This window comes from Ambystoma mexicanum, chromosome 5q (assembly GCF_040938575.1).
Source record: "Ambystoma mexicanum isolate Mex_15411 chromosome 5q, UKY_AmexF1_1, whole genome shotgun sequence".
NCBI classification, from domain to species: Eukaryota; Metazoa; Chordata; class Amphibia; order Caudata; family Ambystomatidae; genus Ambystoma; species Ambystoma mexicanum.
This window is the reverse complement of record NC_090933.1, coordinates 419,661,448-419,675,932: the sequence shown is the minus strand read 5'-3', so window position 1 is coordinate 419,675,932 and position 14,485 is coordinate 419,661,448. Positions and strand designations below refer to the sequence as shown.

The following is a 14,485-nucleotide window of genomic DNA, read 5'->3' as shown; positions in this document are numbered from 1 at the left end:
ATGCATTATCTTGTCCTGTCCTGCTGGCCACCTATGCATGCTGTTGTAGAATGCTGGTGGGTGCCTGTAATGATTGGCAGCTCAGGAGAATGTTGGTGAGTGTTGTATGTGAGTGTTCCATGAGTGCCAGTTGGGGCCTGAGCTGGGGTGTGTGAGGATGGCCTGTGGGTGTGCTGCATGCTTCCTGACCTATAATATAGCAAAGAGTCACTGGAACCTTAAAGGCTCCACAGCTGGTGTGTGTCTAGACATCTGAACTTTATACCTCTTTTTACAACAGAAGCTTATCTCCTCTGAAACAGACGTGATCTTTCTCCTGGCCTCCAATGCCACACCTGTTATATTTTATCCAACATCCTTGGCCCATGACCTCATACCCATGCCCTTAAGCTCCTACTATGGGACCTTTCTCTGACAGTGACTTAAAAACGTTAGCGCTTCAGGCATCACCTCCACTGCAACTGCTTCCAGGCTTCTACTCTTGAACAGCTGTAAAATGTATGCACATAGCTCCCGTTACCCTACCAAAAGGCTCACCACCACCTTGGGCCTCAGGAGGCAGGATTGCTGCTGCAGCCCCCTCCAGGGACGCCCCATCCACTTATTTACCCCTCTCGCATGGTATGGGACGTTGCTACCTCTACCCATCATTACCTTTCACATCTTGGCCTACCTCTGAGCCCCGCCATCAAACATTGGGCCTCATTACGACTCCGGTGGTAGCCGTGCCAGTAAAAAAACAGTTGTGTTTTTTTCCAGCACCGGGCTTTGGGGAATTACCGGGGTATCACAGCCCCAGCGGTCCCGGAAGCCAGGCGCCGGAAAAAGTAACTCCGCATTGCCATTCGAATCCCATAGGACTCAATGGGGATGGGGAGGACGGAAGCACCAGCACTGTGCGCAACAGTGCCGGTGCTTCTGTCAAAGTCTGGGAGCGAGTGCCATTCCAGAAAAGCGTCCGGCTCACAGACTTGTACTTTGCCGGTCCAGTAACAACGGTACCGGTGAGCCTACCGGCACTGTTGTTACCGGACCGGAAGGGTCCTAATGAGGCCCACTGTGTTAGCCCATTCAACATGTCACCTTATTGAAATGTCTTATCGTTATGCTTAAATTCATCCATTGGCAATTATCCCTACCTGGCTGAATCTATTCCCTGATACTCGCGCAATAATACCCTATGTTCTCCTCAAACACAGTCTTTTACCCTTCGGCTTTCTATTACTGACACACACTATCACTGCCCCCAGAAATTAAGGAGATTACAGCAGTGACCGGCTTCAAGATCTCTTTCAAGCACCATCTTCTCCAGGGCCTTCCTTACCAGAGTTGGGAGCACAAAATACCTTTATACACGGACGATATGTTGCGCTCCCTGATGGAAGTTTGGCAATCGATCCCAGCCCTGATGGTTGAACTAAAGGGCTTTGGCCTGGCCAACGGGTTTGCAGTTAACTTCAAAAAATCCTTTGGCCTAGTGAACGCACTAGCAACCGGGGACACTGACAGCTGGCAGACACTTGCCCAATTGAATGGAAGCATGACTGCATAGAATACCTTGGAGTTAATATCCCCAGCTCCATTAAAACAGTATAGGCGGCCAATTTTCCTTCTTTTTTTTCCTGGGGTGGAGTCGGCTTTGAAAAGTTGGCACAAGCAAACAACATCGTGCCTTGGGCGCATCATGGCTGTTAAAATGACTATTGTTCCTAGGCTTCCCTACCACTTTCTGGCCGTCCCTACCGCTGTGCCACTTCCAAAGCAAGATGGGCTACAAGGGAAGATTCTGGCTTATATATGGCAACATCGCAGAAAGAAGCATGAGGGTCCCTGCCATTTACTGCTATTACCTTGCCTCTTACCTTCCCCCCAGTCTGGGGAAATCCCAAAGTGGACGCAGCTGGACCAGGCAGCCACCCCAATCCCCCTGAAACAGCTGCTGCATGTCAAGGTAAACGGCAGCCCATTCAAACCCGCACTCCTGTCTTCGACACTCCATACACTCAGGTGTTGGAACTTAACTACTAAACAATGGCACACTCCCATAGGGTTAGACCCATTATCACCGGAGGTCAACAATCCTGAGTTTACCTCGGGTACACACGCAGCAGCCTTTACAGCTAGGACATCGGGGGCCTGAGGGAACTCTGACAGCTCTTCAACGGCGGGTCCCCGCTCAATTTCCAGGAGTGCAAACAGGAGTTCGCAGTGCAGGAAGTGGAAAGCGTTTGGTACTTTCAACTGCGACAGTGGCGGTTGCACCGATGGTTCGACAGAGGGGTACTAGAACCCTGAACGCTTTAGAACTTACATACTTGGCAGGTATTTTCAAGGGCAGAGTCTCAGGACTTTACAATCTGCTAGACCGCTTTGACCTAAAAGAACGTTTACCCTACATGGTGGGATGGGAGAGAGAGCTGGGGAGGGAGATTGGAGAAGACTCATGGCGTCGCATATGGGAATGGAACCATAGGACCTCTTTGTGTACTACAGATAAGGAGCGCCAGCTCAAGCTTTGTAACCAGTTGTATTACGCCCCAGACAGACTCCACCACATGGCTCCCTCGTACCCTGAGAATTCTTGGAGGGGCTGCCAGGAAAGGCAAACCTATTTCCATATGTGGTGGCAGTGTCCTAAATCCCAGTCCTACTTTAAGGAGGTTCTTTCGCACATCAGAACTCTGTCGGCTATTGGCTTACCTCTGGACCCGTTGATTGTCTTATTGGGGGACTGCGGGATGGGCTCTATCTTCTGATTGGCCGCAAAGCCAGGTTGCTTACTTACCTCTTCCCTGCGGCCAAAACCGCCTTAGCACAGAACTGGAAGAATGCAGACGGGCCGGTGCTTGGCATGTGGTAGGTGAAGCTATCGGAGATGCTGGCACCGGAGAAGATTGCGGCCCTGGCGGAGGGGGGATACTCTTCCTACGTGGCTGCCTGGCTTCCCTTTATAGAGTGTTATGCAAGAAGCTTACCATGGCACGCACAAGCCCAAGCTACATAAATACTTAGCTCTGCTTTGGGCTTGGTGCCGCCAGCTAATATGTTCAGGCAGTGTGCACTACTCCTCTGCGTGTATGCCTATTCATTATGTTCTTTTGCCTATAATTCATGACATCCGTTTATGTCTATATGTGTTACTGTACTGTCTCCCATGTCCCACAAAAGGTACACATAAAGATGTACCATCTTCTCTCCCACAGAGAAGCCCCAAACATTTTGAGCGATATCCCCTGGCCCAACCCCAATGAACCTCAGCCCTTTGGAGCTGCATAGCACCAACCCTGTGAGAAATTCCCAACTTCTTTCTTTAAAAAAACAGTGGCACGCGGAATGTGGATAGGCAGCGTGCATGCACAGAGCCACGGTGCGTGAGGAAGAGATATTCATGGGGACTCCTCAGCTTAGAGTCCATATCAGCTGTCCGTCCCCAATGACTAGAGACCCACTTGGTCTGCTATAAACACTCTAAACCTATTATGAACAGACAAGTAGTGGTAAGTGAAAGCAGCTTCATTTCGGGGTGTGCCAGGGAATATATAGAAAATGTGCATAAAAAGAATATGTGTGGTGGTCCTTTGGAAAACTCAACAGGATTTTACCATTTGGTCAGTCAACAAACCCAGACTACAATAGTCTCTTTCGGGTTTTCAGGGAGACTTGGTGCAACTTTGAACTTATTTTTGTTGCAGTGGTCAACTTCTTGTAAGGCTGGCACATTCTGCAACCACCATTCACAAACACATGCCAGCACTGCTATGCCTTACAGCAATAATGCATCCTAATGCATGTTTTCCAGCTGAACGTTTTTCCGCTGGAAAAATCCAACATCCTCATCCATCCAACAATGTTTATATTTTCTCTTTGTTTATGTTTGTTTGTTTGTTTATTTTATTTGAGCGCCCGCCAGACCCAAAGGTATCAGGGCGCGGGAACAAGAATACTTTAAGCTTACATGGTTACAAGGTTACATAGGGACAAAGATACAGGTCAATACAACAATACAGCACGTCATCCATATACATTTAGTTGTGTGGATCCACAGCTGACAAGTAGGGTCCCGTTGGGTATGGAATTACGAAAAAAATAGTTGTTTTATGGCTTGGCACATGACATCACAACCGTCAAAGAACCAACTCAAATTATTATCTCCATTGTTTTGCCTAAAGATTTGTTATTCTTAAAAAGAAACTCCTTTCAATCGTCTAAAGATTCTTACTGTAAGTGGTGTGACTAAAAGTGCACTGGGTGTACATGCAGAGCTTACTCGTTATAGAAACTGTTGCCTCCGCAGCTGCTGATGAAGTCAAACGACTTGTCCATGGGCTTTTCCAGGAGAAGCGCGTGTGTGTAGTTGTCAGCTGGGACGGCTAAAATGTGCCCCTGTTAACAAAACAGAAGATATACTTCGATTCAGCAAGGACCTTCGAGTACAATTGCTATAAACCAACAAAAGTGCCAAAATAGCCCGTTCCACTGAGGAGAGTCTTGCCCGGTCTGTGTTTTCGCCTTGCATTCTGGAACTTGTAGTATTGGACATGCTTTTAAAAATCCAAGACTACATGACCCAGAAAGTGAAGACCAACACCCACAGGGGACAAACATCCCCCAAAGAGAATGATGCAGGTTGACATGCATGAACCAGTACATGTTGCACTGTAATGAATTTGTAAACTGAAAATAAATCTGCTGTTCAATTGTTTTAAAACATAATGCAAAGAACACATTTACATGTACATCTTGAATTGCCCTTGTGGTAGCTCCACGTGTTCAGTCACGTGCTTACAGGATGTGAAGGGAGTGAGCTTCTCCTTTGTCACGTTGACTGAACTGTTATTTGCGTGGAGGGGGACCGAGCCAGCTAGGAAAGGGCCGGAAGCCTGAGGTGATAGTCCAGAGAGAGCCGGAACTGAGAGAACACTGCAGTGATGATGCAAAGTGGTGGCAGGAATGGTGCTGTGCACAGCAGGTCTGTGCATGGAGCAGGGTACAGAGTTGAAAGGCGCTCAACACAGGAGAGCAGGGAATGTTGGCTTTTACTGCCAGATTTAGCCCACATTCCCCAAATCTGATTGATCCACGCCAGACCAGGTGAACCGCTGGCTCTCCCGTAGTCAGATATGACCAATTTCCTTGGGCTCTTGAGAAATGTGGAAAGTCACAGGTCTTTTCTACTATCAAAAACCAAAGAATTAGTCATGGGCACCTCTCATGAGAACGAACACAGCAAAAATGGCCGGTTCTATGGGATGGTACCCAGAGTCCGCAGCCTCATTTTAGCCCACTGTACCTTAACATCCATTTGCATATCAGTCTTTGTACCGCCCACATGGGCAGTCCAGCACCGAAATGCTATGGCCATTTCCTTCTGAACAAGAATACCAACAGCAACCCCATACACGTGTTTCAGCCTTGTTGGGCCTCTTCAGTGAGGTGGAGCTGTGCCTCTCTGAGCACAGTGAGCAAGGGGTCCACGTCTGAATGACCCTGGGACACTTAGAGTGACTAAACCTAAGGCCCTTGAAAAAAATCAAAACATTAGTCATAGGCGCCCCTCTGCGAGAACGAACACGGCAAAAATGGCCTATTCTTTGGGAAGGTACCCACTCTAGTGTCCGCAGCCACATTTTAGCGCACAGTACCTTTCACAGATGGGAAATATCCATTTGCATATCAGTCTTTGTCCCGCCCACATGACTACTATTATACTGGTGTCTCCTATTGCAAGGGCCAACAGTTGGATCCAGCATGAGAAACAAGTGGCAAATCAGAGAAGGAGCTTTTCGTCATCAGACCACATCCATTCTAGTGCATTAGGGTTCAAGATTGTTGATGTGAGGTAATTACTTGTGGAATGTGATGGCAGTAAAATAGGTAAGGAGTGATAATGCTCACTGTTTAATTAATGATTGAATCCTTATTGGAATTGCGGTTCGTGCAGGATTCTACCCACTTCGAAGTGCTGTGACCACTGGTGTGTATTGCGCCAATAAATTGAATGAGTGCACTACGGGCCTAATTCACAAAGCTATCATTTTATGCATTCAACATGTGTGCACACTACGGGTATCTGTGGGATTCACAAACAATACCATGCGACCTGTGCATCATTAGCAGCTCCCGGAAATTGTGTGCACAAATGTGCATAAAATGTTTCCTTCATTGTGTTGCCCTGGCAGATTCACAAATTGGAAGCCACCAGAGATGGAGCCTTTCTTAAAGAGAGATCTGCGTTCAATTCTCCCATTTTTGCCACAAGGAGGGACATTTCCAGGAACGAAAATAAAATAGGACTTAGTAAGACTGTTTTGCTATTTGTCTAGGAGAAATAAAGCATTCTGACTTTTTAAAACGGTTATTACTAATTTCTATTTGTTGTCTATAACTTTAAAACAAAATAAAAGATGGTAATTGTTTTTTTTAAATACCTTATCCCATTTTCTCAATTATAAAACATACAGTATTTGGCATGGATATTCCAAATAGTTTTCAGATGATTGTAAATCATTTTACTAACCGGTTCCAACATTTCTGAAGGCCAAGTACATTGTATATCTTTTTTTAAAACAGTGAGGATGGGCTAGCAAAGATGTACTTTTCATTACCATATTGCAAAGAAAACTTCATTTCTTTCACATAAAAACGACTTCACAAACAATTTTGAAAATACAGGCACGATTATTTCACAATTAGTTTTGTGATCCCCCCATTGAAGCACCTATCTTATTGGTTGACAAGTGAGACCTCAGCAGTGTATCCTGCAATTTTAAAGAAATGCAGTAGCATTTTTAGCAAAGTTTGTTTTCCATATTTACCTCGGTACAAATTATAGTGAAATTAGGCAAAGGTAAATTCTTTGAGATCACGTTTTCCTCATAAAAATAGGACAAAGTGGGACCAAGCCTGATTGCATATGGTCTTTCCCCTTTTGTAATGGCTTGGCAGGCGAAGAACGATGGTCTGGAGGGTTGCCCAGAGCAATGCCATAGGTTAAGATTTATTCTAAACCTTCCAACCATCACCGCTTTTGTTTTGCCATTGTCACCCTGAGTGGGACGGGTATACCCAGGCGTGGGTCCCATGCCTGCTGGGCTTAGAGACTCAAGCTACTCCTCACTGATGACGCCCAACAAGGCTGAAACATGCCTGGGGATGCTGGTGGTCTTGTGCAAAAGGGATGTGACCTAGCAGTTGAAGGCTGAACTACCCCTTTGAGGTGGGACCAAGCCTGATTTGCATATGGTCTTTCCCCTTTTGTAGTGGATTGGCAGTTGAAGAACGATGGTCTGGAGGGTTGCCCAGAGCAATACCAGAGGTTAAGATTTATTCTAAACCTTCCAACCATCACCTCTTTTGTTTTGCCCCTCTCAGAACTGCAGGTGAAATTTGCTGCCTCCACGTTCCGGCGTCCCTTCTGTACTTTCACTTCCTCTTGAATTGCCAGCCTCGTGCTTGTCCTCTGCTACTACTACTGCCAGCCTTCCAACTCCTGCTCCAGCACCTTCCTTCTCTGCTTTCCTGCTGGGGCCTTTTATGCCTCACAGGTTTGACAATTGGCTTCAGGTCATAGACATTAGTTTACATTTCCGGACTCCTGCAATGGCTATTAGGCCTAATTGCCTGACTACTACACCTACATGCCTCTTCATCCATCTTTCTTGTCTCAGTTCCTCTAGGATTCTGAGACAGGTAGTTCCTTTCATTAAAGTTAGGTTTTTCTGCTTCTTGATTCCTTTTAAGGGTATTTTTAATTCCCTTAATACTTTTAACAGAGGGGCTGTGAAATGTAACTTTTATAGAGGAAGATGGTTTAGAGAAGACAACATTTCCACAATCCTTTATAGTGTACCCTTGGAATTGAGGAGGGCATTTAATTTTGGATACCAAAAAGAGTCTTTCTTTTGGTATAGTGTGTTTTGTTGTTACAACCTCAGGGTTCAGCGCAGTAGATTTAATAGGGGGTTGAGAGACATTCAAATGTCAATAAGCCATAACCTCTTTTGGCACAGTGGTGAGTCTTCCTATCAGAGGAGAAATACTGCATCTCATCCCACGGAATCTTCTCACTACCTTGGGCCCTGTCTCGACCTAGGCGATCCTCCCGCAGTACAATGACCCCAGGTTTGGGATCAGGAAGTGCCTGCTTTCCCCTGGCCACCGCGGAGGAGACTTTAGGCAGGGTTTCAGTGAGGGATCCACAGGATTCTTCTCAGTAGGCTGTACTATATGAGGAGTGTGAATGTGATAACAGTTGCAACCCAAACAGCAATTTTACAGTAGTAAAAAAAAAGGAATGCCGAATCAAGGCTCTACAAAAATATATGTACTTTAATTAAGAGCATCAATATGAAATAACTACTATAAAACACCAATATAAACCCACCCAGTATATAGGTTATGCAAGCACTCTGGGTAAATGTAGCTAGGGTGAAAGGCAAAACATCACAAACAATATCACCCAAAAAGATTTGTCTTTATTGAAAAAGGTGTAAATGGGTGCCTTAGCCATCACAAGGGTCCTAAAAGTGTTGCAAGGTGGTGTGGGCCTCTAAACAGTACCTTTCTCAGCCAGTTCAATGAATGCAGCAACAGCGGTTTGAAGAAGGGCAAAGAAAAAGTGATAAAAAGCAGCACCACAGGTCCTGGGGGTCAAAGGCAGTTGAAAGCAGGCACATCTTGTTCAATGACGATTAGATGCTGTAGAATGCGGGAAAACATCTGCTTTGCTTCTTCTTGGGCTATACGTCCCAGTCCAGGGGCTCTCAGATCACATAGGCCCTTGTTCTCTTCACTCTCAACCCTAGGGATGCTAGCTGGCACCCGTAGGAGTCCTGCACCTCTAGTGAGGAGCCTGGGTACCAGTGCAGATGGCAGAGGGGCAGGTCTTGGTCCAACAGCACCTCATTGTGCTCTGGGCTAGATAGGGACAGAGCTTGCCTTTGCCCTAGAATACCTGCTTTCAGCTCACAACTGGAGGACTTTGGAAATTACTCCTCTACTCACATGGACTTGTTAGAGTTCAGGAAGGTCGAACATGAAATCAACGAAGGAGTGGTGACCCTGTACTCATGCTTGCATTATACCCAAAGCGCTTTGCTGTGCAGGAAGTGGAGGAGACAGGAAGGAAAGATAAGCCCACAGAAAACCAAGATGGAAAAAACGTCACCAGCCATTCTGCTCGGTTCTAACTTCAACTTCAACTTCAAAGACTCTTTGGTATAAAACACACCCGTGTAAGACTGGATTTTTTACTCACGGTGTGTTTCTTTGCAGTTTGGTTCCCAGCCAACTCCTGCTGCGAGGTTCGTGGGCTGGAGGGAGACGTTAGCCGAACTCACAAAGGATCAAAGCGAGACAAATCCCCCCTGCCTATTGCCCTGCTGTTTGCAGCAGGGACAGGTAGTCTAGAGAACAGATACAACACATGTCCATGGCTGGCCTGGGCTCACAGTGTTGACCTGTGTATGCTACATATCAGCCACCATACCAAAATTCCAGGTATATCTTATAATTCAAGATTACCCTGGAACAAGGTGGTCATTTATCACAATTTATGTATTTATTTATTTTGCATTTATATAGCGCACTAAGCCCTTAGGCATCAAGGCACTTGTATATATATATAAACAGAAACACTGATCCAGTGTGAGCAGTAAATACTGTGAGCAAAGAACATTACATACCAGACCATGTGAACTAAGCTATTGGTTGTTTTGCTTGGACTAGATATCTTCTTGTTACTTACTCATACAATGTATTAGGCTTGGGAGAAAAGCCACTTTTTGAGGCCTTTGCGGAATAGCCTAAGTGAAGGTTCAGTTTTTAATGAGAGTGGGAGTGCATTCCACTGTTTGACTGCTACAACTGGGAAGCTAGAGCTCTTTGTAATCTGAATCTTGGCATTGAGAGGAGAGGAGCTGAGCATGAGTGGACTGTGTGGGTCTAGTGGATTGTGGTTTCAAGAATGTTCTGGTGAGGTATCTAGGCACAGTGTCGGCCATGGCATTTATGAGTTATCCACAGTGTTTTAAAAGGAATGTGCTCTCGCATTGTTTACTTCTTTAGCGATTGTGATAACATTGCCGTCAATGATACAGGAGTTGTATGCTTTGTCAAGTTTATTCAGAAGTGGTTGGCACCGACCAAGAGTAACTCAGTCTTATCATCTTTCAAACAAAGTGAGTGTGTGGCCATCCAAGCCTGAATAGATTGGTAAATTGTGCTTAGGGTGTTGGAGTCTAGGTTGTACGAGCCTGGAATAAAAATGAGGATTTGGGTAACGTCTGGAAAGTTCGTGTAGGACATAACCAATTATTCCAGCTGGTCGAAGAGTGGTTTTGTGAATATATTGTAAAGTGTCGGGGAGACAAAAAAACTTTGGAGAACTCCACAAGTGACCAGGGCTGGGAGGGCTGAGGCAGTCGGCGAGAACACTCTCATTGTTCAGTTAGATAGAAAGGATGCAATCCAGGCTGAAGTATTAGGTGAGAAATGGCCTGCAGTGGAGAGATGTTGGCAGAGGATATTGTGATTTACCATGTCAAATGCCACTGACAAGTCCAACAGGAGTAGGAGGCCGAGTTTACCTTTGTCTTTAAATTAATCTATTTTGTCTATCAGAGCTGATTCCATGCCGTGGCCCAGGTGGAATCCAGATTGACGCAGACCAAGAGGTTGTTGGCTTCTACGTGTTTCTGAATTTGTAGATAAGCCACTCTGTATAGGATTTTAAGTAGGAATGGGTCCGTCATGATAGGCCGGTAGTTGGTAGGCGTGTCAAGGTCTAGGGTGGTTTTCTTTAGGTGTGGTAATACCCAGGCATTTTTAAGATTAGTAGGCATGGTGCTGAAGGCAAAAGAAGCATTTATGAATGATGAGATGAAGCGTGCCAATACTTGAGCGTCGTCTTTAATGACTTGGGCTGGACATCTGTTTCCTCTGCATCTGAATGGTTTTACAGTTTTGGGTTAGAGGTGGAGATGTAAATGCAGCCTCTGTCCGCAGTGACTTTGCTGTCACTTTAGCTTTCAAACATGTCACCTGTGACCTCTGAACCTGCTCTGTTCCACTGGAGAGCAGAAGCTGCAGGTCAGGGAGATTTATGCAACAGGGCAAATTTGAACACTATTGTTACAAGTGTGCCTAGGGTCCATTGGCTCTATGATACTTGTTACTGCTTACAAGTGTAGGGATGGGCACACAGCCCACTCCATGATGGCCGCTACCAGGGACGGTGAGTGGGCAATCCCAAGATGGCGCTTATGAGCACACGCCGGAGCATTGAAGGACTTCAGTATGGCACAAGACATCAGCAAGGCACCCGCCGGATGCAATCCAGGAAGTTAACACTGGACGGTTGGAGATGATGATCATGCCTCAACGCTCTGTGAGTCTCTTAGAGTGGACACTCTGTTTTCCTCATCCCCGTGATCCTTGTGATCCGTGTTGTTTATTGATTCCTTCCTTCCATGCTTATACTGTTGGAAAGCCATCAGCCAGACCTCCTCCCTCTTCTGCTCCTGGTTTACTTCTTCCTTTGTGGCTCCTGCCCCAGTTGGTGTTGCTGCCTGCACCTTGTATTCCTGCTCACTCCAATTGAAGCCATCCAGTTGCCATCCGCCTGCTCCCATTGAAGCAATAGTCCTTGTGTTTTTTGTTGCCTGGAGGCTTTTCCCCACTGTGAAGGGTCAGAAATGTGAGGCGGACAACTTTGTAAAGCGTTTTCAACTTGGTTGGATAAACACCTGAAATGGCTAATCCAAGGCGGCAGTTCAAGCAAAGGAGAAAGGCGGAGGGAAACTAAAGGGTGATGAGGTGAGAAGCGACCTTGCCCTTTTCGCCCCAAGCCCGCAGAACCTTTGTGGAGGAAAATCTAAGACCCTGAACAATAGAGCAAGTGTCCTGTCACAGATGTCAATGGTACACGGGGCAAGCCTATGAGGATAAGGTGGAGCAAAGGAGACACCAGCGCCCGTGGTACCAGCTTTGACTCCAGAGAAGCCAAAAGCCAAGCGGTGCATCACAGCCAGTGAGTCCAGGGGAGAATCGATAAGCACCGGGCTGTGTTCAGTGACATATTGAGAAAATACAGAAACCAGAAGGTCATAGGAAGGCCATCAAAGGAATGCAAAGTGGTCATACATGAGAGTCGAGCAAAAGCCTCGTACATTCGAAAAACTTTGATTCGTGTATTGGCATGAAAGTAAGGGAAGTGATTCCCGAAACCTTTGAACTGTATAAAAGTGTACATTAAAAGTAGGGAGGGGTCAACCCAGAAGAGGGAGACTCAGGGGTGAGTCACTATCACCCTGCTCGAGAGCCATAGTAAATCTGGTCAACGAGGGCTCGGAGCCCGGCGGAGGGGAATCCAAGGGTGAAAAGTCATCACCCCAAAGCAGAAGTTAAAAGAGATGACAAGAGTGAACCAGAAGGAGGGATGCCAGAGATGAAGCTATCACCCAAGTACTAGCAGTCAATAGAGGTCCTAGACCGGCAGAGGGAGATCCAGGGGTGAAATCATCACCTGAGTGCCGACAGTCAAGAGAGGTCTGAGCCCGGCAGAGGGAGATCTGAGGGCAAAGCTTTCATCAGAACTTTATGTGGAGAATGATACATGAAGGGTCAGCCCAGCAGAGGGAGGCTCAGGGGTGAAACCAGCCCCTATTTCGACTTTGGAATACATTTTAAAAGGGTCTGCCCAGAAGAGGTGGTCCCGGGGGTAAAACTATCACCCACAGTGAACTTTGGAACACACTTTCATTTGTTAAAGGAACTTTTGTTTTGTCATTTGAATAACTCAGGCCCCAAAGGCAAGAGACTTTCAGAGCAAACACGACTTGGCCACCGACGGTCCTGAGAACTGCCATTTGGAACTGTTGTCTCGTGCTTTAGAAGCCCGAGACCATACTGTGTTATAAGCTCCAACCGTACCACGTGCTCATACTGTGGGGAAGGGAGACCCAGGCTTCTTTTAATTTTAGAAAACTTCTTTCTTTTCTTGAGATCTTAACCCCACACCCTTTGTAATTAGTGTAAGGAATTGGTAATAGGTTTTCTTAGTATAGGCGTTTTTGTTTGACATGACACCACTAGGACTGCCTTATTTTCAATTGATGGTCGACACATGTCCCCATCTTAGATTTAGGCGTAGATTAGGCATTTTTCCAACAGCATACAAACTTTCATTTGTTCAATAAACACCCTTTAACTGTGATAACTTATGTCAGTCTTACTTGTGTCACCATGAGTTTCTCACAACAACAACAATAGTAAAGTGCTTCAGCTTAGAATGACAACTTCAATGGTCTTCTCCAGCCTCAGACTTTAAACAGGTTAGGAAAAATCAAGGAACCACATAGGTGCTCCTTAGGATTCCTGGGTAATTCTGGCCCTCTCTCTCTGGATAACCCTCTCCAGAAGTGCAGCAGATTTGCCACCTTTCGTCCCCCTTTTTAACAACAGCCAAATGTTGCTAAGGGCACAGTCTTATTCTTCTTCTGCCTTTTTTTGATACTGTGAGCTTAATTTAGACAGAGTTTTAGATTTCTCAAACACAAACAGCCAATATGACAATCTGTGTGCTTTTTACCAATCTCTACTGGCTTTTTTCCAATACTTGTCGGATTGGTATTGCTTAGTTTTCACTCTCCTTTGGGTTTGGTATTGGGTCACAATTCAGTTTTATGCAGGACTCCTCCACGACGCTGTTGTGCTTGCCATAAACTCAGAAGCTGGCTTTTACAGTTACTTTGTTTTGTTAAGTGCCACTTTCGTTGCTTTCTGACAGTTTGGTATTCACCAATACCTTTTCCGCTCATATGCGAACTAACATGCTGGCTGGGAACACGCGGACAACAGCGGAACACTCCAGAGTCACTCGCAGACAGTGGACTCACAGGTAAGTCACTTTCGCTTTCCTTTGTTCCGCTCGATGCTCACAGGACTTCGGAGACCGTGGCTCGCCTCGGCACGGCGGACAAACCCTTTTGGCCATGTTAGTTCAAAGCCTTCGAAGGCTTCAATGCTCCTAAAAGACTTCAACCCTGCCACCAGAGATCTCCCAGTGTCCTTAACCTCTTCTGCTTCCCTCTGTGAAATCTCTGAACAGCGCTTTGGGAATGATGTTTCATTTCCACACTTCCTGCTGCGCGACCTCTGCATTGGGGATGATTAGAGGCACAGACCCTCCCAGGACCTACAGTGGCCCCGGCATCCAGGGGATCTGACTTCTGAATTTCCTGGAGGGTGCCCAAATATCGGAAGTGACATCACTGGCAGTTATATGCTGCATTTGCACGTAGTCGCCAACTTAGTGCAAAGGGGGTGGAGGGGTGCAGAACAGTGGAAACATTGGTTAGCATGTACTGCATATATTAAAGTCAAGTAAGAAGGAGATTTAAGCCTTCCAGATGCATTCCAGTAAGCCATCATTACCCCTACTCCACCCCTCTATAATCATCCAAGTTGTACTAGACCTAAAAAGGCA

General features: G+C 46.1%; 1 protein-coding gene across 2 annotated transcripts in view; it reads right to left on the bottom strand.

The window, feature by feature from the left end:
* The window catches only part of LAMA3 (laminin subunit alpha 3), a 1,348,901-nt gene that overhangs the window by 467,771 nt on the left and 866,645 nt on the right, over nt 1-14,485 (bottom strand). For both annotated transcript variants that reach the window (XM_069620910.1, XM_069620909.1), the window contains exon 33: nt 4,268-4,383. In XM_069620910.1, the coding sequence (XP_069477011.1) occupies nt 4,268-4,383 (116 nt within the window). The remainder of the gene's footprint in view (nt 1-4,267; nt 4,384-14,485) is intronic.